Source organism: Echeneis naucrates, chromosome 6 (assembly GCF_900963305.1).
Source record: "Echeneis naucrates chromosome 6, fEcheNa1.1, whole genome shotgun sequence".
Lineage (NCBI taxonomy): Eukaryota > Metazoa > Chordata > Actinopteri > Carangiformes > Echeneidae > Echeneis > Echeneis naucrates.
Window position 1 is genome coordinate 5,874,538 of NC_042516.1, and position 24,473 is coordinate 5,899,010.

The window sequence follows — 24,473 nt, forward strand, 5'->3', positions numbered from 1 at the left end:
AGCTGATACTTTTATTTTGTTGTTTATTTATTTACTTTTGGTAAACCATTTGAGTTTTTAATGTCTTTTACCCCTCCATTCCAGATGCTGCAAACTGCCTTGGATGTTGCGGTAGACACCCCGCTGGCAAGGTGAAGGGGAGAACATTGTATCTCAGGGATTATGAGAAACAGGAAGACAGCATTTGGCACAGCGGCAATAAACCATTACATTCCAGCTTTGAGCCAGTCCAAGTAGATATTTACAAATGGTTCCCTTTGAAAGTTCAGATGGTGATCGGCTGTGTATGTACTCTCAATAGTCTGGTTGTTGTTACCATGGAAAGCAACAGTCCGGCTCTCTCACAACTATTCCATATGATCACACTGCCAACTGGTTTTATTTAGAAGCAGTGTACTACTTGGAAAGAAAAAAATCCCAGGGTTGCAATTTTCTTGTACTGCACACAAAGCTGTTCCCATCAATTTCACAAATTATTTACAAAGTGACACATTGGAAATAGTTGATCAAGAAAAATAGGCAAATTGACCACTGACAATTCTTGATGACGCTACATTTAAGTATTTCCAAGTGATACAAGGAAACAGCCAAAAGTACAAACTAAGTAATGTTGGTGATTTTATCACAAGGCTTTCCAGATGGCTGTGCTACAGCAAAACAATGGGGCTCTCTTCAGTGCTCTGGTTTGCTTCATTTTGTATAAGCATGAGTGCAAATGTGGCATAGCAAAGTTTGTGAAATACACTTGGTTTTTTTTTTATAGCAGCGATTGGTCATAAAATGTATTCTCACCTTTATCTATGTTGCAAATGAAGATAAGCTCAATGTGCCTAAACCAAAAATAAACAAACTCTATTTTGTTACCTTACTGAATACATACATTGGACGTTCTCAGTGCTGGTGGAAAGTGAATCCTTGGATTTATAAATAGTCCTGCCTCCTTTGGCGTCAGTCAGCACGGGCTAATCCCTTCCAGTAGCTGCAGATTAGACCTGCCCAATGTTCAGGAGGTGTTTTGGACCATTCGTCCTACAATGCTGCTTCAGCTCATAGTTTTCAAGATGTTTGGTGTGCCTAGCTCTCTTCAGGCATTTCTTTAGTGTTTCTACTAGATAAGATGTAGTGGGTCACTCCAGGAGGTGGATTCCCTTTGTCTGGAATCATTCTGTGATTTAGTTCAGTGTTAAGACTGACTGTGCTGCTGCTGCAGCCAACCGGCTTCTCCTGAGCATCAGCAGGTGGACGGCTCCCCTGGCACTGTGACACAGGGCCCTACTTCACCTTCGAGTGATGCAATACTCATATGCAGTTCTTTTTCACACACCGTACACAGCGCTGCAAGTTCTTACCAAAGAACTCAAACTGCAGTTTCACCCGTCCAAAAAGCATTTTCCCAGTAGTGAGAGAGAGAGAGAACGTGTTTTTGTGGCTTCCTCTGCGGTATCCATGGCAGGACACCATGCTCCGTAGAGCTAGCAGCATGATGTGGTGTGGAGGAACAGAGATGATAATCAGATTCAATGATTCCTTTGAGCCTTCAGCTGTCTCGGCCCATTTCTACCTCATTGATCATTCTGTGTTGGCACTTGGAGGTTGACATGCAACATTAGAGAAAACTAAATTACCTCAATACAGTCTGCATGTAGACAGATGACCATCTGAACTCTTTGAGATGACAATGCAACCCTCACTTTTGCGCAAATCAACAGTTCTTCCGAGATTGTTCTGAAAGCCAGCTTTTACATTACCAGATGTTTCTGGTGAACAGTATTAGGTCAGAATTTTCAAAGTCAAAGCAGCCTGAGCTCACACCACCAATCTGATTTCATTGACTGGACTCCAAGTAAATTATATAAATTTATTACTCGAACCTACATGAAGACCTAACCATATTTAAAGATTTGTTTTTTTTTTTACAGAAAGATCATTCAAAATGGTTCACTTATATTTCCCTGCCATTGCATATCATATACCCCTTTCTTCCAAAAGCCTTCTCTGTGACACAGGGGAAACATGGTTACTTTATTGTATTTTCACTTTTGTCTGAAAATGCACTGATGTGTTGGGTTCTGTGCACAGGAGCTTGCAGTATTGAGACCATGGTTGAGGTGGTCTCTTATGTGCCTCCACTATAAATGTTTAATTAGCAGCTTGATTACTCTTTGCCTGAAGGCTTATAATGCATGAGAAATAAATGACCATCAGGCATCCATCCAGGACACAGTGAGGGCGAAGTGTCAGACCTGCGCCAACAACAACCAGAATGTTTGCGTGTGGGCGGCAAACTATACATTCATGAGGAAAAAAAAAAAAAAAAAAAATGCTGCTTGAAGAAAATATCCATTACTATAGAAAGGAATAAATAAATCCTTTAAGGTTTACATCTGAGAATATGAAAGTTTCCACGTGTTTATGTTTGTGTATGTGTGGCTGACAAAGTGCAGCACAGCAGCAGCAGAGTGACATAGCCGCAGAGGTTGAGGTGCCCTGCCTCAACACGCCGTTCAGATCGGCCTCACAGCTTAGGACATAGGTGTGGACTAAAAAAAATCGGGGGTGGGGGGGGGGGGAAATAAAAAATTAAAAAAATAAATAATGGAGGTACTCATTAATTTCTTGCTACAATTTCTCCTCGCAGAAATGTACATAATTCCAACAGGAAATTAAGAGATAATTTTAAGCACTTTTAACATATTAAAATTGTTTCACCATAGAACAGCTTTAATCCATTGAGCAATTTGGAAAGGACAGACCGTGGCCATTATGTAATGCAGAAAAGACACAGCTGCTGCACAGACAGGGGATGACTGAACACCTGGGATACAATGATAAAGAGATTTTATGATTCATAGGTGTAAATTCAAAATAAAAATTAATTCATGAATCTCCTTATTCCAGTCTAGCTCCATTAAAACTGCAAAAATCTATTTATTGCCAAAAAAAAAAAAGCAAAAACCAAAAAACTAACAAAAACAAATCTAAACCAGAAAGTTTTTATTGACTGCTCTGAAGAACTTGGTCCATTTTGGTGTTGAGCTCAAATGATGTTGTTTTAATATCTGGAAGGTAACTTGTGAATTATGGCAGATCTGGGAGATCTGGTCAAAGCTTGCTCTCAGTAATCATCTTCCAAGATTGAGAAGATTTTTTTGGGGAGCAGAGTGTGGGATCAAAAAGCTGTAAAGTGTCCATCCAGACCGAAGGCCAACTGGTGACCTGCTCAGGGCTCATTGTCCCAATGACACACATTCCAAACACTCGGACACCAGATCACCCAGAGATGAAGCGATTTTATCTTTGTCTTACACCAGGACATCCACTGCACTGGACTGTCTGCTGAACTGTGAAATCTTAGCTGAGCAGACTCGTTGTTTTAAATGTGTTGTGTGCTTTCTTACACCATCTTGAGGTTAGACGTCATATTATAAAGTCCCCTTCAAAATTAATAATAATAAATCACCGCATCTAATTCTGTCACAGTGGTATAAGGTAGTGCCACTTTGAGAAGACGAGGATTTACACTTGGCTTCTTGGTTTATTAACACGCTTATATTCTCTGCTGTGGTGGCAGTGAGGACACCATTCGTATTTTTGCCAGGGTCCGCTAATGGAGGTATGGGGTGACTTCCAGTTTCTGGCAGACAGTTTTCACGAAAGTTTATCCATGATTCAAAATTTCTCTGCAACACATGCAGCAGGACAGAGTTGATTCAATGAGTCCCATTTTGAAACTGTTAAACTAATTGTCAATCTCTTTAAAATTTACAAGACCATTTTGTTATGGAAGTAGTGATAAAATGGAAAAGGTTTTTAAAAGCAGGAAAAAAAGTTCAAACTGTGGCCCCGATGTAACGCAGTTTTAAATAGTCAAATCCAATATTGTAAGTGAAGTGCACTGGTTTGGTTTTCCCCCTGCAAACAGAATTGAGAGAGCAGCTGATTCAAAAGCTACTATATAAAGTAATAAGTGTGTTCATTGTGTTGTAAAATAAGTGCTGGCAATGTAAAACTCCCATTTTCTTTAGATGATTGATACAATTTGAATTTCACTCGCCTGGTAAAATATACATTTCTTTTAATCATGTGACCAGAAGGGTGGAGTGAGGAACTTGTTGCCAAACTGCCAAATAAATTTAAAGCACAGCAAATCACCATGTAATTTTATTTTCCTTAAAAACCACATTTCCATTCTTCGTACAATAAGGTTAAGTGTATGTCAAAGTAAATAAAGTCTTGAGCACCGTTGGACATATTCAATCTAAGATAACAGCACAAAAAGGCAGATAGTCACAAAATGCAACCAAATACAGTTTCCTCCATCGTATCCAACATTTATTTAAGAAGAAATGTAATCTGTATTATGTTGAAGTTAATGCAGACTTTCATCATATAGAATGAATCAAATCATTTTCCATTGCTGCAGCAAGAGGTTCCCTAACTTAGACATAACGTAACAGTCTCTTCGCTGGATCACACAGATGGACATGGAGCCCATCTGGATACTGCGTCCTGATTGGATGGTCAACAAAGTGTCTTTTCCTGGCTGCTCTCCACTGATTGGATGAAGGAGGAGGAAAAGGGGGAGAGCATGGAGTTCAGGGCTACCAGAAGTTGGCTTTGGAAAAGGAGAAAGGTTCAGAAAGTTAAACAGAATAACTTGGCGTGACAGTGGATGGCAGACGAGGAGGAAAAGTAGAGCTGGACGGAGACACTTGCTGAGCAGTGAAGATGAGGTGACATGTTGGATTCAATTAAGTATTTTTTGAAGGGCTCATTCCTCCTTGCTCACTGAGGCCAGCATTTCAATGGCTATAACTCAAAATGACACTGACAATTAAACAGGGATTGTACAGTGAAACTCGGGGAATGGTTCAGCACTGAGGCAACTAATAAAAGACAACAGTCCAACAAACACTGAGAAAGCAACATGAAGTTGCACAACTCAATGGAGCATATCCATGACATGTTGGCTCTGTTAATACTTGCCACTAAAATCAGTCTTGGGTGGTCTGATTACAAGTCAGCAGCTTTAAGTACAGGTGTGGATTCACCTAAAACAGATGCTTCAAAACCCTTAAGACACTAAGGTTTCACATCGAGGGGCTTTGGTGTCAAGGAAGCATGTCCACATAGAGTGAACACATCCTTGAGCACACTGACAGCTTATATGGTTGAATGATGATGCTGCTGGCCTCTGTACAAGAGCCTCTCTGCAAGAATTTTCCAGCGCATTCAAGTGCCTACCTTTATTGCACACTGCAATGTGCACTCTCCAACAGACATGCCAGGAATGTGGCTTACGTGCTGACCAAAAGAAAACGACTAATAGATGATTCAGTTTTACTTCTGAACACTCCAGGTGTATAGAACTTTTTTGATTTTTGCAATATTGCAAATTTATATCAGCATATTTGTTAATATTCAAGACCGTAAAGTTTAAATACTGACTGACAAGAACTGATCACCTTGGCTGGAGTAGCTGGACAGATGTGGCTGCTACTTGATGCCGTCAACTCTGTTTTTGTCACAGTCTGTCACAAAAAGCTGCATTAACTTAAATTTGGCAATAAGTACAGTACACACAAGGTAACAACAGATTAACTGATAAACAGACTGACCAGAGTACAATATTCATATATTTGATAGATTTAAGTGTCATTTGAAGTACATTTCAAACAGTGTACACTGAATGGGTTTGGGTTTTGGACTCCATGTTGGACCAGTGAATGCAAAGATGTGCAGTTGGCCATTTGCAAACTGTGAAAAGTGTTTTTCCTTTAATCTTGGTGGCTAGTGTGCTAAGCTAAGGACAGCTACTATTGCTTTGCAGAAATTAAGGTGGATTATCTTGATGGATATTATCTGAATGTGTTTAAACAGCCCCTAAATGCCACTTAACTGGAAAGTATCATGATAATAGGGGCAATTGAGATGCACTGATTTTGACTGTTCTGCTTCTCATGTATCTGTTGTTAGACATAAAATTGTGCCCAAAAACTAATGCCCAAAAAGACGCAATTTGTGGTACAGCACAGAAACATGTAGCTGCATTAAAAACACATCAAACAAAATATCAATAATCTAAGATCATCCATAGCAGCTGTCATGACGACTTGTGGTAAATGGCAGGGTATGGGCCGCTGTCGAAATTATTTTATATACTATTTGGAAAGGAATTACTCTTTCATAAACTAGCATGAGAAAAAAGTTAATTGCTCACCTGACAGCGGTCTCAGTAATTGATCATCCTCTTTATCGCATCAAAGCACTTCCACTTATCGGGGATGTAGAAGGGTTCAAAGATGTGGGGGAAGGGTGTGTCATAACCACAGACCCTTGCGATTGGAGCCTCAAGGTTAAGGAAGCACTCCTCCTGCAAAGATGGGGGTAGGAAAAAAAAAATCAAACAAACAAAAAAAAAAGAAAAAAAGAAAAGGTGATGATGAAATATACCCTCATCATTGTTGCAATGTTGTCAGTGCTCAAACCAGATTCATTCTGCTAGGAAAGTCAAGCTAACATGTTCAGACTGTGACTGCATGTCTGATACTGATTGAACTGCAGCATGTCACGTTACTCTTCAAGAGTAAATCACCAGAAGAAGCACACAGGTAATTTTCAAAATATTGGACACCATGATAAAAATGTGACTTCCTTATCGTCATGCAGTTTCAAAAACCAAATAAATTGGTACCTTGTGTACAAAGCGGATTTGGAACATTCCCAACCCAACTTGTCATTGGTACACGTGCAAGTTCACTGTGCCAAACTGCCGAGGGAGCAGGAAAATTGAACCAGTGCAGCCATATGACAATAGGTATTATGAAGGTGCACAAAATCTTTATACAAAGGCCTCTAGTTTCTCACTTTTTCCATTTCTAGGAGTTCAACAATATCCGCTGAGGAAGACTCTGACATATTGCTAGAAAAGGCTAACAAGATATTTTATCAAATTCACGCTGTCAGAAAGTCAGAAATGACCTTTCAGACCCTGTGGCATTGTAGTCTTCTAATAAACGAGTAATGTGATTATGTTAGACAAACTAGGAACTGCTGGGGTTGTGAAGAGAGGAGTAGTGGAAATAATACAGAACAATGGAAGGTGGTGGTAGATTTATTTCATTAGTACAGTTGCTGCTGGTTACTATCACACTCATTTCAGCACATCTGAAATTATACATTTACACTTTTGGCTTTGACTATTTGAAGGTGCTTCTTAACTATCACCACATTTAAGCTAGCATGCACAGACACGTCCTTGCCTTGGCAGTTGGCTCTAAAGATATTTGTTTCAAATCAACATCAGCCATCTTTCAGCAGCCCTGAATAGCTTTCTCACTTTTAATGCTATTACCATCTTTTATCAACTGTGTGCATATTTCAGTTTCCAGAACTGCCAATAGTGAATACTTGATGCTGACTGAAACATCCAGACGTAGAACAGCTGTCATGGAAATGGTCAAACAGCTTCTTTATTCATATCTATTACCATACCTGACAAGCAACAGTGGTTTATTCAGGCTCGTCATAAAAGGCCAATGCTAAAGCAGTTTGGCCTGTGTGCAAAACAAGCCACGAGTTGCATCTCCATATTGACTTCTGACCTCTCCCTGTGGAGAGTGACGAGAATGAAGTTGGCCAAAACACTGCAAATGGGACAAACCCCCTGATGGGTTGAATGAACACAGATTTACAGAAACAAGCGAGAAGTACCCTCTCCCAGATTATACTGTCCTGAAAACAACGCAGGCAATCAGACGTTACACAGCACTCTCTTTGTGTACTGCCTGTTTGTGCATGTATGTCTTGACACAGTGCATACTTGACCTACAGCATCAAAAATTCAGCGATCCATGTAATCCCTTCATTACAATCCAACCCAAATGGCCGCCATTGGGCTGTATGGGAAACCCTTGAATGTTTCAGAGTATGTTTTTTGTTTCTTATAAAACTTCTGGCAGAGTTCAGGGTAATGTTAGACTTGATGAGGAGGCCCTTTGTGCTTTGGTTCTTTTATAGCCTGTAAAACGACAACACAACAAGAGAAACAGAAGGAGACTGCGGCAGGGGCCTACTGCCTTGTCTGCCTGTGGAGATGACATGGTACAGCTTTCCAGTTTGGACAATAGAACCTGGATGGATTACTGAAATAAAATGCTTGCCAAGCAGAAAGAGATGTATGAAGCAGCTAATGTAACGACTGCATGATAATATATCAGAGCTCTAAAACTGAAATTTTGTAAAAAAAATAGTGTGACAGTGGGTGAATGAAGTGTGGCTGGATGGGACAGCTGTGGCAGTCATTTATGATTGGATGAAAATTATTTTTTTTTTTGGAACTTATGTCGAAACATGGGAAACATTTTAATATAATGAACTGTTCAAATTCAAAATGTACAGTCTATCTAGTTTTGTGTATCAAATTAAGTGCTACTTCACATTATTTTAAACTTAGGTTTTGGAAAAAGTGACAGCCGTGTAGTGTGCTGCAATCGATTAGTAAGCCAGTAAAGCTAGCGGATAAGGGTCAGGCCAGGAATCATGGGGTCTTTCATTTTGGTGCCAATAAGACTGAAGCGCAAAAGCAGGCAGAGCCCCCCACCACCACCTTCTCTTTGCTGTGCAGGGCTCAGTGCTCCTAGCATTGTTATCTTCCTGTCAGCCGGACTTCTGCGCGGTAGGACTGGGAGTCCGTGCCACCCAGCTAATTAACTGAAATCAGCTTGTACACAGAAATGAGACAACTAGCTCACCACATCCTCATTTACTGTTCATTGCCCTATGTCCTCCCTTCTCTTTAACTTCAGAACAACCTAGGACTGACTCTTTCCAACAGGCTGCGGCAGGTCCAGGCAATTTTACAACAGGTGACTGAAAGCATAATTTGTTTTTGTTTTTTTTTTTCCTTTTTCAGTTTGCTTAAGTGCATTGCTTTCATGTGCTGACAGATGTCCTTGGCCTAAGGGCCTAAGATGTCCAACATATCCAACCTTGAAGCATATTCAAACTCAACTCAACTTCAATAAAAACTCAAGTTATATATATTAAAAAAAAATGTAACAGACGTAACCAGTGGCTTTGGAATCTACAACTGGTGCTATAGTGTACTGCAGAATGCAGGGACATTGTTTTCAGTGTGTTTCAGTTCGTATACCTTGCAGCAGGCTGCCAGGACTATGTCATAGGTGTCTTTAGTTCAAGATGTTTTCAGGAATGGATTCTATACCAGTGAGCTCACTGGAACAGTTCAGTCTTGTTTAATTGTTTTAATTAAACGTCATTAATGTAATAACCAGCACATGGCTGACATGGCAATTGCTGATTTCTTGGGAAAACAGTGTCCTTCACTCGAAGCACATGAACAGACATACACAGAAATTAGTCAGGAGTGCTCTTGAATGGACTGGACCTGGGGCAAATTTGGATGTGGAAGTGAGTATCTTTTATTTGACAGACATGTCAGATGCAAATTAACAAAACACATATTCATAAATTTCCTTCTGTGCACATTTCAAATGCTAAAATTTTTTGCTAGCAATGATCTGACTGCATGATGTGAATATGTGATGTGAGCTTTTGTCGAAGGCATTTATGAAATGGTGCAGCGAAGAAGCCTTCCTCACAGACACCAGAAATAGTGCCACAAGGTATTCTGCTTTCTTTTTATCCCAGTGTATTGATGGAAGTGACAATGTGATTACCCATGTCCTCTTAGATTACAACCTCAAGATCTATTCCCTGTCCTACTACAGACAATCAGTCAGACAGTACCAGGGAGTTTGCTTTTTTGTCTGGATCACATCTGTAATCTCCTCTAAATACATTTACTGGAAGTGGGAGAAAAGTACAGTAGTCTGACTGCCTGCCTGCCTGCCACCACAGCTGGACAGAGGACGGCCACACAACTCAGATTTCATTCAAATCAGTGTTTATGTTTTGGGAAGTGCCTCATTATATGCGATATCCTTAAATGTCAGAGTAAAACTATGTGGCATGGGAAGAAACAAAAAGCATGCATCTTGCAGCGGAAAAGAATTTAAAAATACAGTGCAGCGGGGGCTCTGATCTGCAGTGATGATATTGTTTCTGCTGTGACACAAGAGTTTGTCAGAAACACCCGCAGATTGGGAGGTTGCAGCCAGAGGTGGTAAGATACCAAATGTCACAGACAATAGCATCTAAGAAATCCTTTAAACCAGGAGAAAATTGCCTGAAAGTGGTTTTAAGTCTGCAAGAATATGACTATTTATAGCTTTTACTATGGAGCCCGTGATCGTGGTCAGCTAATATGTCTCCTCCGAAATTAATGCAATCTACATTTACATCAGTGCTGTTTTATTTGATAAGGTAATTCCAATCCCTTCAATGTTTTTTTTATATATAAACTTAATAAAACAAACAAACAAAACAAAAAACAGATAGGTAGTAGGGCGTTTTAATTGTTTAACAGGTAAAAACAAGGCATCCCACCACTTAATTAAAATTACTGCACAGATAAACTGACAGTGAAACCAACTAAGTAAAGGTGACATTGACTTGGAGTCGTGAAATTACTTCATGCAATATCGCTGGGAAAAGAAAAGATAGGGAATCAGGGATCAGGGTAAGAGTTGATGCTGTAAGAACAAGCAGCAGCAGTCCAGCATCATATAACCACCGTAATCTCCTTATCCAACAAGATGGTACCTGTATCCAATTCACAACCCTTTTAAAAGGAGCCTTCCAGTATAAACACTCTCCTCTGAAGGCAATGTACTGTATCTCCTGACAGAGAGGAGGGGGGTGGGGGGGCAATGCTTTTACAGTGAAGCCTAATGCCGCAGGCCTTGTGACTACCCAGAGTCTCAGTCAGTAAAACCTAACAGGCAGCCAGTGGTCTGATTCTGATTCTGAAGGAATTTATGGCAGAAAACGTGCAAACCTTAATACTTAGCTCACACCGACTGGGCCTGAGGGGAATCAGTAGTCTTTGAACCGTATCCCAGAAGAGTTCCACAACTCTACGGGAAACACTGGGCAGAATATCTGTTTCTGGTAGGTGAAATAACAGACAAATAATTGAAAGCGCTGCCAGTGGAGGAGCTGTCAATCTAAGGGACCCACCACACTTTTTTTTTTTGAGACTTTTAGAGCGACAGTGCTTCATGATTCAGTGCAGCGTGAAGCATAGTTTAGTGGAAATGTTCTGCACAGCTCTCGGATTGACCTGTACAGCAAACATTTCTTGTAATACAGAGCATATCATTAGGTCTTTCGCAACCACTGGAAAATTTATTACATTTCTCTGAAACCAAACTGATCAACCAAAGCTTGAGCTTTTTCAAACCAACTTTATGAAAGTCTGTGGTGGTCTGTATGGTTAAGGGGAGGTGGGTGATTCACCAGTTCTCTCTGTGCATCCCTGAAGTCCATGAAATTATTGTCTTTAGCCACATCTCATTCCGTCCTATTAAGTCATCAGCCAAACACTCACGGGAAGGGCCAACCAATGACACATTATTACAATATGAAGGCTGCTGCCAAAGCCTGATAAAGGAAAACATGGCAAGCCCGACCAAACTCTCCCTGTTTTCAATACATAAGAGAGAATCCAATAGGTAAGTGGATACCTCTGAAAGGGCCCAAAATGGATTGGTAGTGTTTGAAGTTTGAACACAACAACACAGACAACAATAGCTAGACTACACAACTTTACCCACAAGCACTTTATCTTTTTGCCCTTTAATTGCATAATAAGCCATGTGAATAAACACAAAGCTGTGGTACAAATTTATACATTAAACATCAACACTGGTGTTGCTCTGTATTAGTCTCAGTCCAATATCCTAAAAGTCTGGATGTTATGGCAGTTGCTGAGGTCTTGTGACTCAATATTTGTGCTAAAAGCTGTAATTTTAGCATCTTATCAGACAATCACTGAGGCCAAGTTGGACTGTGCAGTAAATTGAACTCTCCCAGGGGACACCATTTCTGCTGCACCTGAGTTAAATTTAGCAAAGGCCTCAGAATTTTCCTTCAATGTGTGCTTGAATAGGTCAATAACTCATTAGTGTATATACAGTCTGAACAAACTGTTTACAAAAAGATGGCTCAAAAGGAAAATTCAAATCCAGTCCATACTTTCTCTCCTGCACCAGGTCAGTGGTACAGTATATCAATCACATGATAGCCACGTCCCAATGCATATCCTACATTACTGTAGATTTTCCAATGAATGCGTGCATAATTCAATTATCATAATTATCCAGAACTGTTTGCCACAGTCTCACCACATCCCAGTTATCTTCTTATTTTAGTTAATTGAGTGAGATTGTGACCTCACTCTGCTACCTGGGATGAATTGAAACAATGACCAGAATTAATCTACTTCCTATCTATCAACAAATTATTGAATTATAGACTGTGATCCACTGTGAATGATTTTCTGCTCTTGTGGAGGCTGTGGCTGAGCCGGCATGAACTTGCAGTGGCTATAATGGATTCCAATGGTGACCCAGATTCACAGTGAGGGAAAAACATCAAAACAGGCCACAAACCTCTTTTATAATCGCTCAAGTGGCTCTACTAAGCATCCATACACTTCACTTCACACTTCACGTATGTCACTCATACGTGATCGAGGACCAGATCTGCAACCAGGTATCGTCTTATCGTGGAACCATAACCTAGAAATGATAAAGTACTATGAAAATTATGAAAGATGTTTCATCTTGGGCAGCATGGCTGCGGGTTCAGTTCCCGGCCTGGGGCCTTTCTGTGCGGAGTTTCCATGTTCTCCCGGTGCCTGTGTGGGTTTCCTCCGGGTACTCTGGTTTCCTCCCACTGTCTAAAGATATGCATGTCTAGGTTAACTGGTGACTCTAAATTGTCCATAGGTCTGAATGTGAGTGTGAGTAGCTGTTCCGTCACTTTCATCCTTAGCCAGTGGGGCTTTTCTAGTAATTGCGGTAATGGTCATATGATGTGACATTGACGTAAAATGGTCATTACTTTTGATGTGAAAAGCAGTATAAAAAATGGAAAACTGGGCAAGAGATTCTAATTGTTAATCAATTTTTCAAAAACTTAAGAATTACACAAACCACATTTGAGTGCTCATGTGCATGAGTTTGATACCTGAAATGATGATATCTGTTGCCAGGTGAGACAGATTTTTTTTTTTTTTTTTTTTTTTTTTTTTAATCAAGTGATATTGCAATGGGCTGAGTGTTGATGGGACCAAAGCAATCACCCAGGAGGAATGGCTGATTGACTTTAATAGGATACTGGAGGCCACTATACCTTTTACTTGAGTGAAGGATGTGCATTTAAAGCAAGCATATCATGTTGTGCAACAAGGATTAAGTATCATGCAATGCAGGTTTTTAACAGTTATCAGAGGGGCCTCAAGGTCGAACAGTATTCAACTCAATGCAATCAAACACACAAACAACTTACATCAGTCATACACAATGTGAAAACCTGGATATGTTGACAGAGGGATGGCTCAGTGACCATTTCAGCCCCTACTGACAGGGGAGCTAAGCAACATCTGACCCGACAGTAAATGAGGAGAGCTTCAATTTATTTTACTCCAGGTAGCATTTACAATGTTACAGACGCACAAATGCTCTGATGGTTTTTCAAGAGGGAGGCATAAAGAGCTGTCATTCTTCAGACACAGATTGCTCATTCAGAGTAGAACTCACTGTTCATAATGTCACAGGGAGAAAACACCACACATTCTGAAGGCAATTATCTCACCAAGCAAATATAGATGTAATCAGGATGATGGCAACGGGTGGGCCTTTCATTTAGTCATGCATCACACTTAGTTCAGACTTTGTCGTCTGCTGTCTCTGGCATGCGTTGCTTACAGTGTCCGGGCCTTTTCTATTGCGAGCAGCAAGTAATATTTTGTAAATCTTACATTGGTAATTAGAGCTACTATATCAGCAGTTTCTGATTAGTTGCAGAAAACCCGCTTGGCCAATTCAGAATGAAGAATCTAATTAGTCCTCCTGCGGTATTCATTATCCCCTTGAGTCAATCACATTTTTTTGAAAGTTTTAACTCTTCAGAAGATGTTGGACTATTCCCATTAATTTACATATTGTTGGTACTATGTATGTTCTAAATTGTGTTTTTTATCCATTCTAAAATCATTTGATCTTTGTTTTTCAGGTTTTCATTACAAGGTATATATGTTTGAGAAGAGGGTGAGTTGTATTTTAGCTCTGTTACCAGGTAGGGTTTTTATTGAACAAAACCCCTGGAACCTATTAAGAACAGGACCATGTCCTACCCCGGGGAGCATCAGAGTCAATAAAATCTTCTCATATACAGTATGTTCTCATACAAAAACACAGAGGCTGACCGACACTCACCTGCACTGTAGAGCTGATTTCAGCAGCAAAACCTCCAGTGATTGGCGCCTCATGACTGACGAGCAAACGTCCAGTTTTCACCACCGACTAGAAAAGAAAGACACGCAGATGTTTGTAAAAATTTTGTAAAATTTTTCTTTCTGTTATCTGCAACAAATGATCTTTTATACTTACAGGCCTGTGCAAAGGCACAAAGATATGTGCTAGTCTGTGGATGTATTGGTTGTGTTAGAAAGACTGACAAGGTCAAAGTTCATCTACTGGAGGTGTCACTGGTGCATTTGGCATGGGAGATGGGTGTTACCATCTAAGGCTGGTTCAGATACTGCTTGCTGTGGTATGGCATATCTGCTTATTACTCTCAGGCTCCATGTGAGCCTGGCTGTATTATCCTGAGAGTATGCGTGTGCATGTGTAAAATGGAGACGGCACAGCATGAGCTGGAGGGCTGATTTAGGCTGGTACACAGGGCCAACGGGGCAATCATGGACATTAGAGGTCTCTGCCCTGCAGCCATTTGCATTTGGGTTTTCTGTAACCTGACATTATTGTAGAAAGATGCCTCTGCTCCACCCGTTATCTACCACAGCATAAAAACCAATACTATACTATAATCTCATTCACTTGCTACTGGTCCAGACCAGAGCTATGTCTGTTCTCTGCTTCCTCAGCAAACCTTTTTTATTTCATTTCCTGCAATAAATAGTCTTAATACCGCTGAATGTCTCTCTTGCTGTTATTTAGAATTTTCAATTTTAAACTGGATTTCAAATAGATGCATAAGAGACTCAAATGTATAGGACGAATCTTTAGTAAACATTTTATGAATATGGGTTGATTTTCCTTTGAAACGATGACAGTACACTTTATACACACTTCACTGAAATGCCTCTCTGATCCCTCAAAACCACAAACCAAACCAAACAGCCATCATAACTAATTACCCCCTGAAAAAAGAAAAACATCACGTTTCCATATGGCTCTGTAAATTAGGCCTGACATTTCTTCCCTCCAAAAGGACCACATAGAATCAAACACAGGGGCATTCTGGGGCTTCATGTTGATTCTAAACAAGAATATGTTTACATTGCTGAGGTCCTTGGTTTGGCCACAAAGCACATGTAACTGTGGCAAGCTGTACCACCATCACGAACTGGTACTGGTGGCTCAATCGGTCAGCACTCTAACATTAATATTTGGTGGCACTGTTTTGTGTACGGATAGTTTAGAGGGTGGATTCTTTAGGTTGTTTTGGAAATTAATGCAGAGTTTAGTACTCATGTCAGTTTGGGCTGCATATTATAAAAGCTGAAGGTGAATGAGTTTATTTTGGAAAATTCTCTGATTATATGACACTATCTTCAGGAATGTGGACGCTAATAACAACACTGGAAGACAATAACAACAGCTGGCAATCTGCACCATGTAGAGGAATCAAGCGAGGAGTTGAGAGCAGGGCGATGTCTTGATATGACGTATTACCGTTAGATTTGCCTTCCTGCTATGACTCATACAGGTCCTATGTATAAACAGAGCTGCTGCTCAATTTCTTATTCTGGCCTGATGCTAAACCCGTTTCTCATCTCTCTCACACACACACACTTTTATGTTAAGAGAACGTCCAATTTATACAGAAGTCTTCTTAAAATTGAGAACACCAGTCATTGTGCTATCTTTGCTTCTTGACACTGGACTAAACTGTCCAATTTTAGACAGCATGCCTGATATAGGTGGAATCAGGTGTGTGATACGTAAAGCAATAGCACTGGCGACTGTCCCATTGCACTGGTGCTTGCTTATACGGATGGCTCTGTGATTTTCTCCTTATTTAGCTTATTGCCACAACAACTATGTCCTCCATTCCATTTCCATCTATACTCGACTCAAAATTCACACACTGAAAGTGCAATATAAAGGGACTGTTTTCACTACATTATTGCCTGTATTCCACTGTTGTCTGAGGAGAGACCAAAGTATTTTCTCTAAAAGGAGTGCAATAATTCAAATGCTTTTAACAAAAAAAAAAAAAAAAAAAAAAAAAAAAAAAAAAAAAAAAAAAAATCCCATACCGTTTCTATAATATGGAGGGATACAATTTCAGACTTGGCCTGGGTAAGACCCACTTAATAGACTTGTTCCAAATGCACACTATACTGAAACAAAAGTGTCAGTTACTGGCAAAGTGTTCACTAGCTAGCCAAAGTGAATTGAGTAGACTGTTCCAGAAGTAGAACTGAATGCCAGCACATAATTTGACAATAAAAAAAAAAAAAAAAAAAAAAAAAAAAAAAAAAGGCAAAATACAGTAATGTCTGGAACAGCAAAAACTCTGGGTGTACTGGCAAAGCTATTCATACGATGAGCTAAGTCACTGCATTGTGATCACTGACTGAGACATGGTATTTCCTTATTGTTGTCATTGAAAATTACATTATTGCCCCAACAGTGCATTCAAAGATATTTGCTTTGATCCCTGCATAATCTCATCAGAGCTATCTAGTGCTGATCAATTCATTTGCATGATTCATTTGGTATACATTTTTAAGCAATAAATGCATCTCAAAATCATGGGAGAAAAAAAAAAAAAAAAAAAAAAAAACTCTGGCAATGGTGGTTGGCAGTATAGAGCAAAAGTGAGCATCAGTGAGCAGGACTGTCCCTTGGAGAGGGCACAAAACTCTAGAGTAAGTTACAAAAAAAGACTGAGAAGTGACACATTTCGCATTCATTAATTAGTATTGACACTTTATTAGGGTATGGGGCAGCATTGGGGCACAGTGGTTAGTGCCGTTACCCTGTGGATTCGGTTCCTGGGCCCTTTCTGTTCAGAGTTTGCATGCTCTCCCTGTGCTTGTGCGGGTTTCCTCCCACCGTCCAAAGACACCATGTTTGGGTTAGCTGGTGACTCTAAATTGTCCATAGGTCTGATTGTGAGTGGTTCTTGACTGGTGACCTGTCCAGGGTGTACCCCACCCCTACTCACTGTGAGGGTACTCTGCTGAACTTGCTAAACACAGATTACATTTTTGAACCTCTTGATTTATACTTGGTAGTCCTATGTCCTATATCAACAACATATATTATTTTATATATATTATTTGACAGAACTACAATAGGTATTTGTATGATATTTGATCAGGCTTTATTATGCTTTAATTCTATTATACATACACTGATTTAATGATTTTATTGACTTACACATACAATATCAGTGTTGAGTCAATAAAGAACATAAAACTAGTCTGTGCAGTAACATGCAAGGTGTTGTCATTGTGATACAGAGTAGAGATTGTGGTGAGCACACTATCATTTATTTTTATTGAGCCCCATCTTATCATCACTCTCAATCTCTACTGGCATGGGAAAGCTGTTGGAAGAAATATAAGCAGCTCATGCAGATCGGAGTCCTTGGGTTACAACCTGTTTCTTGGATTTATTCTCTGGCCACCATGGATACATGTCATGTTTTAATGCAATTTATCAATCTAGAGGAAGTTGGATGAAACCTCGAAGGATCACCAGAGTCATGATGACTTTTCAGTTGGTGTGCTTTGTGATATTTGACCGAATAAGAGCAAACTGACCTGCTGATGGTACCACAATGTCATAAATGTCATAGGATTACTAACGTTAGTCAGATTCATGGCCGATACAAAATGTCATGATTGGCCAACCTACAGTTTCTTTCAGTTTGGATTAAGTGGTGGATGAACTGCCTTTGTGATCTATTGAGCTGTTCCACGAGTGGCTAAAACAGCTTTAAACTAATTTTTAAAAAATACCAGGAATGTAAGCTGCATCCCTTGGAGTTCAGGAATGATAATTATTCAGTCTATGCAGTAAGTGCCTTGAGTCATGACATTAATGTAGCGAAAAATAGAGGAAGACAAAAATACAGCACACAAATACATGCATACAACCACACATCGTTTTTACATCGCCAGCCATAGGCTGTGACAACACTCTAGCTTCCACATAGTAATTGTGGCTGTAGCTTTTAGCCCAATTGCTTCCGGTTGCTGGATGGATTTTCAGGAGACGGAACCATCCACTCTCATCTTGTGGCTTGATCCTTTTCCCCCTTAAGTAATGCATTCCTCTGATTTGCCCATGACAGGCGCCTTTAATGATGGTTAAATTAGGACTTGAAATGGGGGCATTACCTATAAGTCAGTGGTGGCAGTTCAGTTAGATCCTTCCATGAGGATAAATTCTATCCTTTGTGTAAATAGAGACAGTTAAACAGGCTACAAATCTTTCTATACAACATCCCCAAAAGATGCTAGCAGATAGTCTATTGTTTACAGTTGTTATGAACCTGTGTCTGATGAGTTCATTACCATGGGACTCATGTACTGTACATCAAAGAGCATGCCCTAGCCAAATCAAGAGTCATATAAATAAATAAATAAATTGCAGCCAGTGTAATCACACCAAGTGGTGTTCCCTGGAAATGGAAAATAGCTGTCAAAAGAGTAAGAGACAAAAAAAAAAAAAAAAAAAGGTTATGGATAGATATTGGAGCTGACTATTAGGGGGAATTGGTCCTGAATGTATATTCAGCTTGAAAGTTGGCCCTTGGGTTGTGACGCTGATCCCTTTCAAAGACAAGGAGAATATTTACTGTGAAACAAAAGCTCCAAGGTAAAGAGTTGAGATGAAACACTGATAGATGAACTGGGAGAAGATGAAGTGTAGTTGTTTTATGGCATAATTATAGTGTACATGAAACTGAATTTGCACTATGTTAAAAGGTATTTGAATTCCATTTATGATTCCTTCAAACTTTGATTTGTTTTGTTCTGCATAGTATCCATAGACTGAGTCAAACAACAATTTTGTCTGTTTCCTAACACTGTCTGGCTTGTGAGAAAAGCAAACAATCTCTGCAAAAGTCAGGCTATAAATTAGTCAACTTGTCCTTTACAACTAAAATTTTCCCAGGCAATAATTACATGACAAAGCAAGGATACACACCCGGAGCTGTGCCTGATGTAAATGCCAGCTAGGACACTGTGGCATCACCTCAGTGACACCAGTTTCATTTCAGTGGAGGGTGGACACTTGCTTACATAAAGCTATGGAGATAAACCTGTAATTGCTTCATACACCGGCTGACTTTAAAATAAATATTTGGGCCAGATTTGTCCACATGAATATTAGATTGTAGCTCAATCCAATTCTGTGGAATATATGAGGCAAATTACTGCACTGTATCTATAAAGCCAGAATCTTTCTTCTGAAAGAGGATAACTTGGTACTTCCTGCTCACTGTCATGGCACTGGCTCAGAGACAAAACAAGGGCTCCTAGTTGGTGGCGGCCAGTGGTGGTTGGGCTGGGCAACAGTTCTTGGTGGCTGCAGCTTTACTACTCATTGTGCTGCAGGACTGTCATTAGATGCTGGAGTCGTTCCGCTGGCTGCAGGGGAAATGTTATGTTTACTGCCATTCCCATACACACCCAAACCTAATGAGCAGCATGGAGCTCGCTCTCTTGCATTCAATTCATCCTCAGTACTTCTTCAACCTCAACCTTTTTCCTACGTCAGGCTTCTTCCTTCCTGGCTCCATCATTCCTGCATGCTGTGGTTAATCTTTGTCACCCATTTTATTTTTTGCTCCTCCCTCTGTCCATCCATCCATCCCCCAAACTATCCATTTATCCTACCATGCTTTCATGAAACCTAGGCTTGCAGTCCAACTGCTCCCCATCACGACCTCACCACTCAGAGGCTGGCAGCCAATGACCCAGCATGGTCTCAAAAGGCTAAGGTCAGAGCTGTCACTCTCATGCTAGACAATACAGGCACATATGTATGTGTGTACACTGTGTGCAAGTACACAGCCACACGAGAAGAAACGTGAATCTCTATAAACTGCTTATACAGGATCAACTGATTTATACTTTCTGACAATGACAACTTGCTTTCACTGGATGCATTTAGCAATCCAATCCAATGCAATGACACTTTGTAGTGTTTTGGCATCCAAAGTCCAATGAGGTGAGGTCCAGATAAGCAACAGAATATTTATACAGTGTAAAGTTAACACAGAGTGCAAACACAGCCTAAAGAGACAGTGTAGAGATACTGGATGAGAAGTGAATAAAAACAGTCCATACTTGGAGCTAAAAAGGGGATGTGGTTTGACTGGTGCAGAATAACATTATGTGCTTTTAAAGTTTTCAAAACACATGTAAAAGTCTTTCCAGAAGAAGCTGCCAACACCTATTTGTTGAAACTGTATTTTTACGCCACTATACTGGTCAAAAATAATTTTAAAATAGTGGTGATGGCAAAAACAAAGTTTGCTGTGCTCGTACTGTATTCAAACACACACAGACACACTGCTCTGTAAGTGACTCAAAGTCTTCCCATAGAGTATGCTTCCATTTCCCTCAGGCCGTCTATCAAAATGCGACAGGAAGAGAAAGTTTAGTTCTGTGCCGCCAGTGAGGAGTCGTCCTTGCCGCTGCACCCACTGGTTTCATTCCCTTCAGACGACCCTGTAATTGTGCAGTCACCACAGGGTCCTAACTCATGCACCACCATGTGATCTCTGTGACAAATGAGAGTCAGGATGAGGCTTGACTTCTTGCTCGAGCCTTTAAAGTGGCACTCTGCGATTAGCGCAGAGGGGTGAGTGCTTGGCAAACTGCAGGTCCCCTTAAATCATAGCACCGAGAGAAAAGCGGAGTAGGAGGAAGCACATGCACTCACTCATTCTTTCGGTGCCATGCAATCACTCGCTTTCTCTTCCCCTCCCTCTCTCACGAAAGAGAAAGAGAGGGGAAAAGTGAGAGCCAGTGAGAAAGAGGGGGGACGTAGAGAGCATGAGAATGAAAGAGCAAAGGAGAAAGTGTAGAACAGCCTCTGTGCCGGGCAGAGGGCCAAGCCATCCTCCAGAGGAGCCAGGACGCCAGGAGACCTCAGACAGAAATAACTCCAAACATCCCATAAAGGCCCATTAAAACCAATTCAACTCAATTACTCCCTGACACACACACACACACACACACACACAACCCGTCTGCACTAAATCCTCACTTTAACACCAAACGTGCATCAGTGTGTACACACAGACATGTGACTGTACACCAACTGATGACAGCTCTTTATGAACATCCCAGAGTCTGCTGTATGTATGAGGGAGAAAGGCAGCCAAAATAAAAACTCAATCAACAAGTTTTAAACAGCCTATAAGTTGATGAACAACATGAGAAAGTGCTGGTTGGATGTAACAACTCAACCACTTCATGCAGAGAGGGTTTTAACCCAGCAGGATAACCTGTGTAAAGTGAAATTATATAGTCTCTCAGGTAAATAACTGGAATTTTCGTCTTGGGATGGAAATGAAGTTAAACAAAAAGTGAGTCAATGTGAAAATACTATCCCAGTGTCCTTGGCCAAGCAGCTGCTCTATCACTATGAATAAGACACACTACAACAAGAGGACACGTGCTCAAAGCCATAGTCTCACATTAATAGTATCACAGTGAAGCTCCTGGTGGTTATAGTCTAGTAGAAGTGAAAGGATAAGCCGCTTTAGCAATTAGTAAACTGCAGCTATGTTAATAGTTAATAATCACATTTTATTCTTCAATCATCCTCTTTTCAAGCAACGATGACTACTTTTTTTGAATACAGTTAGTCAAATGTGATGATGTGCTCGGTTTCAGTTTAATAATTGTGTTATTGCTGTATATAATTTTGATCATTTTTAATTTGGTCGGCTAAAACTAGCGGTTAAAATAACAATATGGGTTTATAGAGTTCTTATTTTATCATTTTGTTCCATTTTTAGACCAATAAATCAGACATATATTATAACGGACAAATAAATTGCCAAGGTCAATACGATGAATTGTAGAGGTAATTGATCTGTGATGTACATCAGTGATGTACTACCAGACATCACTGTGTTGCAGAACAATTTAAGAGAGAAGAGAAAACCACTGACTTCATGGATGGGATGTGTGCGTGTGTGCCCTACATTTCTATCTTAATAATGGGGGTTAGGAGCTGTGACTCCTCTATTAATCATTAGATGTAGCTCAGCATAAAACTTAGGAAAGCAGGTCTTCCATTCAAAACATAAAAGCCCACAATTTTCTTAACCAAAGGGAAATTTTTAAAACTATTATCTGGCTTTGTGGAAGGAGTCATATTGGCATGAAAATGTGTCTACCACAACAAAAACAAGGAGAGCTACCGTTATGCTTGCAAACAAGTAAAAAAAAAAAAAAAAAAAGGTTCTTAGTGGAACACACTGGTACATTTCACTATGTTCCTGATATGAGGAGTCCCATTGTGGTGATGTTTCATAGATATAAAAACTATGATGTTAATCCAAAGCAAATACAGTAGTCCTTTGTAGTGGTGTAGAAGCATCATACCACAACACCACAATTTCATAACTCCACCTTGAAAGTCACCGCAAGATACAAAACAACATGGAGAAGCTATGAAAACGCTAACTAACAAGAACCCTCTGCTGAAGCACTTTACAAAGCTCCCAAACAGGAAGCTGGTGTAATGTGTTCCAGTGCACGTGATATTCCAAGGACGACGATGCAAGACTGTGGCAGAGGCGACGACATCTGGCTCCCATCAATAGCAAAAAATACATATCGTCCCAAATTGATTTTCTCTGCAACAAAGTTTTCCTCACTAGGGGTCAATCAAACATATCTAGGATTTTTTTTTTTTTTACATAAATGTATATACATTTATATATACATGCGACAATTTTGTTGTTTATAAAGTACAGATTCAAAAGGTCATAAATGTCACTTTACTGATACAAATTAGAAATAAAAAATTAGAAAAAAATGCATTTGCCTTATTTATAAGAAATGTAAGTTTAATTTTCTTACAGTGAGAGAAAAAGTCATTGAGGCAGCATAAATAATTTCAAGCAGCCCCACAGGCAGTTAAACTGGTAAAACACATGAGAGCTCCCAGTGTTACTCCACAATGCCAGATATAGGGCAACCCACTGCTGTGAATTTTTAATCAAAGTGACCCAACAAAACCCTCCACCCACAGACTCAAAGTTTAGACACTGTAAATACCAGTGCATCAGTAAAGTCACTTAGACAAGATGATCAGAAGTTCAAACTTTGCAAATTTGAGCAAAGCACAGCAGAGACTGCCAAATGTATGAACTCTGATGCCCAATCAGGTGTGGAAATCAGAGCAGTCAATGGCAAATCCTTAACCCTAACCCGAAAAAAAAAAAAATAAAATAAATAAATACAATAAACGGAGAGTGTTGAGAGTGTGAATAACATGACAATGGTTAAGAGTTAAAATATTCATTTACAATCCCCAATCGTGTTTAAAGGGGGAGTTATAAAACACTGCAAAAGCAAAAGAAAATGCATAACTTACAAGTAAATGTGTTTCTTGTTACTAATAAAAGCTGGTCCTGCTATCAGCCTACAGGCTGACCTTGATGATCTCAGTTTGCCCACATCTCTGGCCAAGGCTCCTTAACTAAACTGTCTTCTCCAGTGGAAAACTAATGAAATGGCCCATAGAAGCTACAACCAGTCCAACCTAAAGTGCCTAATGTTTTTAGAGGCTTAGTTTCATAACAGAAATTGCCACTGCCAGTATTATCATCTGGTACCAAAACCTTATTTACCCACCCATCAGCAGATGAAAGAAGAACAACAGAGACATGCCTTATTTTCATTTTTGCGCTCATTTACCTAACCCTAACCCATTACCCCATCTCTGTCTGGGGGCAAATGGTACAGAGCACACCAATCTGTGTGGATGATGGTTTTTCTGGCTTTTTTTTTTTTTTTTTTTTTTTAAAACCTACAGGCCAACATCAGCAAAGCATCTTATCTGGGGGATTTGCCATATTCAAGGTTACATTCCTCCAGTGAGTGACACTGAGAAGAATTTTAGAAATCTCCAGTACCTAGCTGTGGAATGTGAGCGGGAGCTACTGCCAGGTGTAAGAATGGAAAATTCAGTAGCAGAGAGACACAAGTGAGGGGGATCCAAGGAGATACACAGAGGGAACGTTACTCCCCTGACTTTGCGGAAAACCCCAAACAGGCATTATGAATTGCACATCTTGTGATGTACACA

At 40.0% G+C, this 24,473-nt stretch overlaps 1 protein-coding gene across 1 annotated transcript in view; it reads right to left on the reverse strand.

Annotated features, from left to right (window-relative positions):
- Nucleotides 1–4,143: 4,143 nt before the first annotated feature.
- Nucleotides 4,144–24,473, reverse strand: part of bckdhb (branched chain keto acid dehydrogenase E1 subunit beta) — a 46,989-nt gene continuing 26,659 nt past the window's right edge. Inside the window, exons 9-11 of the mRNA XM_029505353.1 lie at nt 14,367–14,453; nt 6,221–6,373; nt 4,144–4,615 (exon numbers count right to left, since the gene is read on the reverse strand). Coding sequence (XP_029361213.1) covers nt 6,233–6,373; nt 14,367–14,453 — 228 coding nt within the window. The 3' untranslated portion in view covers nt 4,144–4,615; nt 6,221–6,232. The remainder of the gene's footprint in view (nt 4,616–6,220; nt 6,374–14,366; nt 14,454–24,473) is intronic.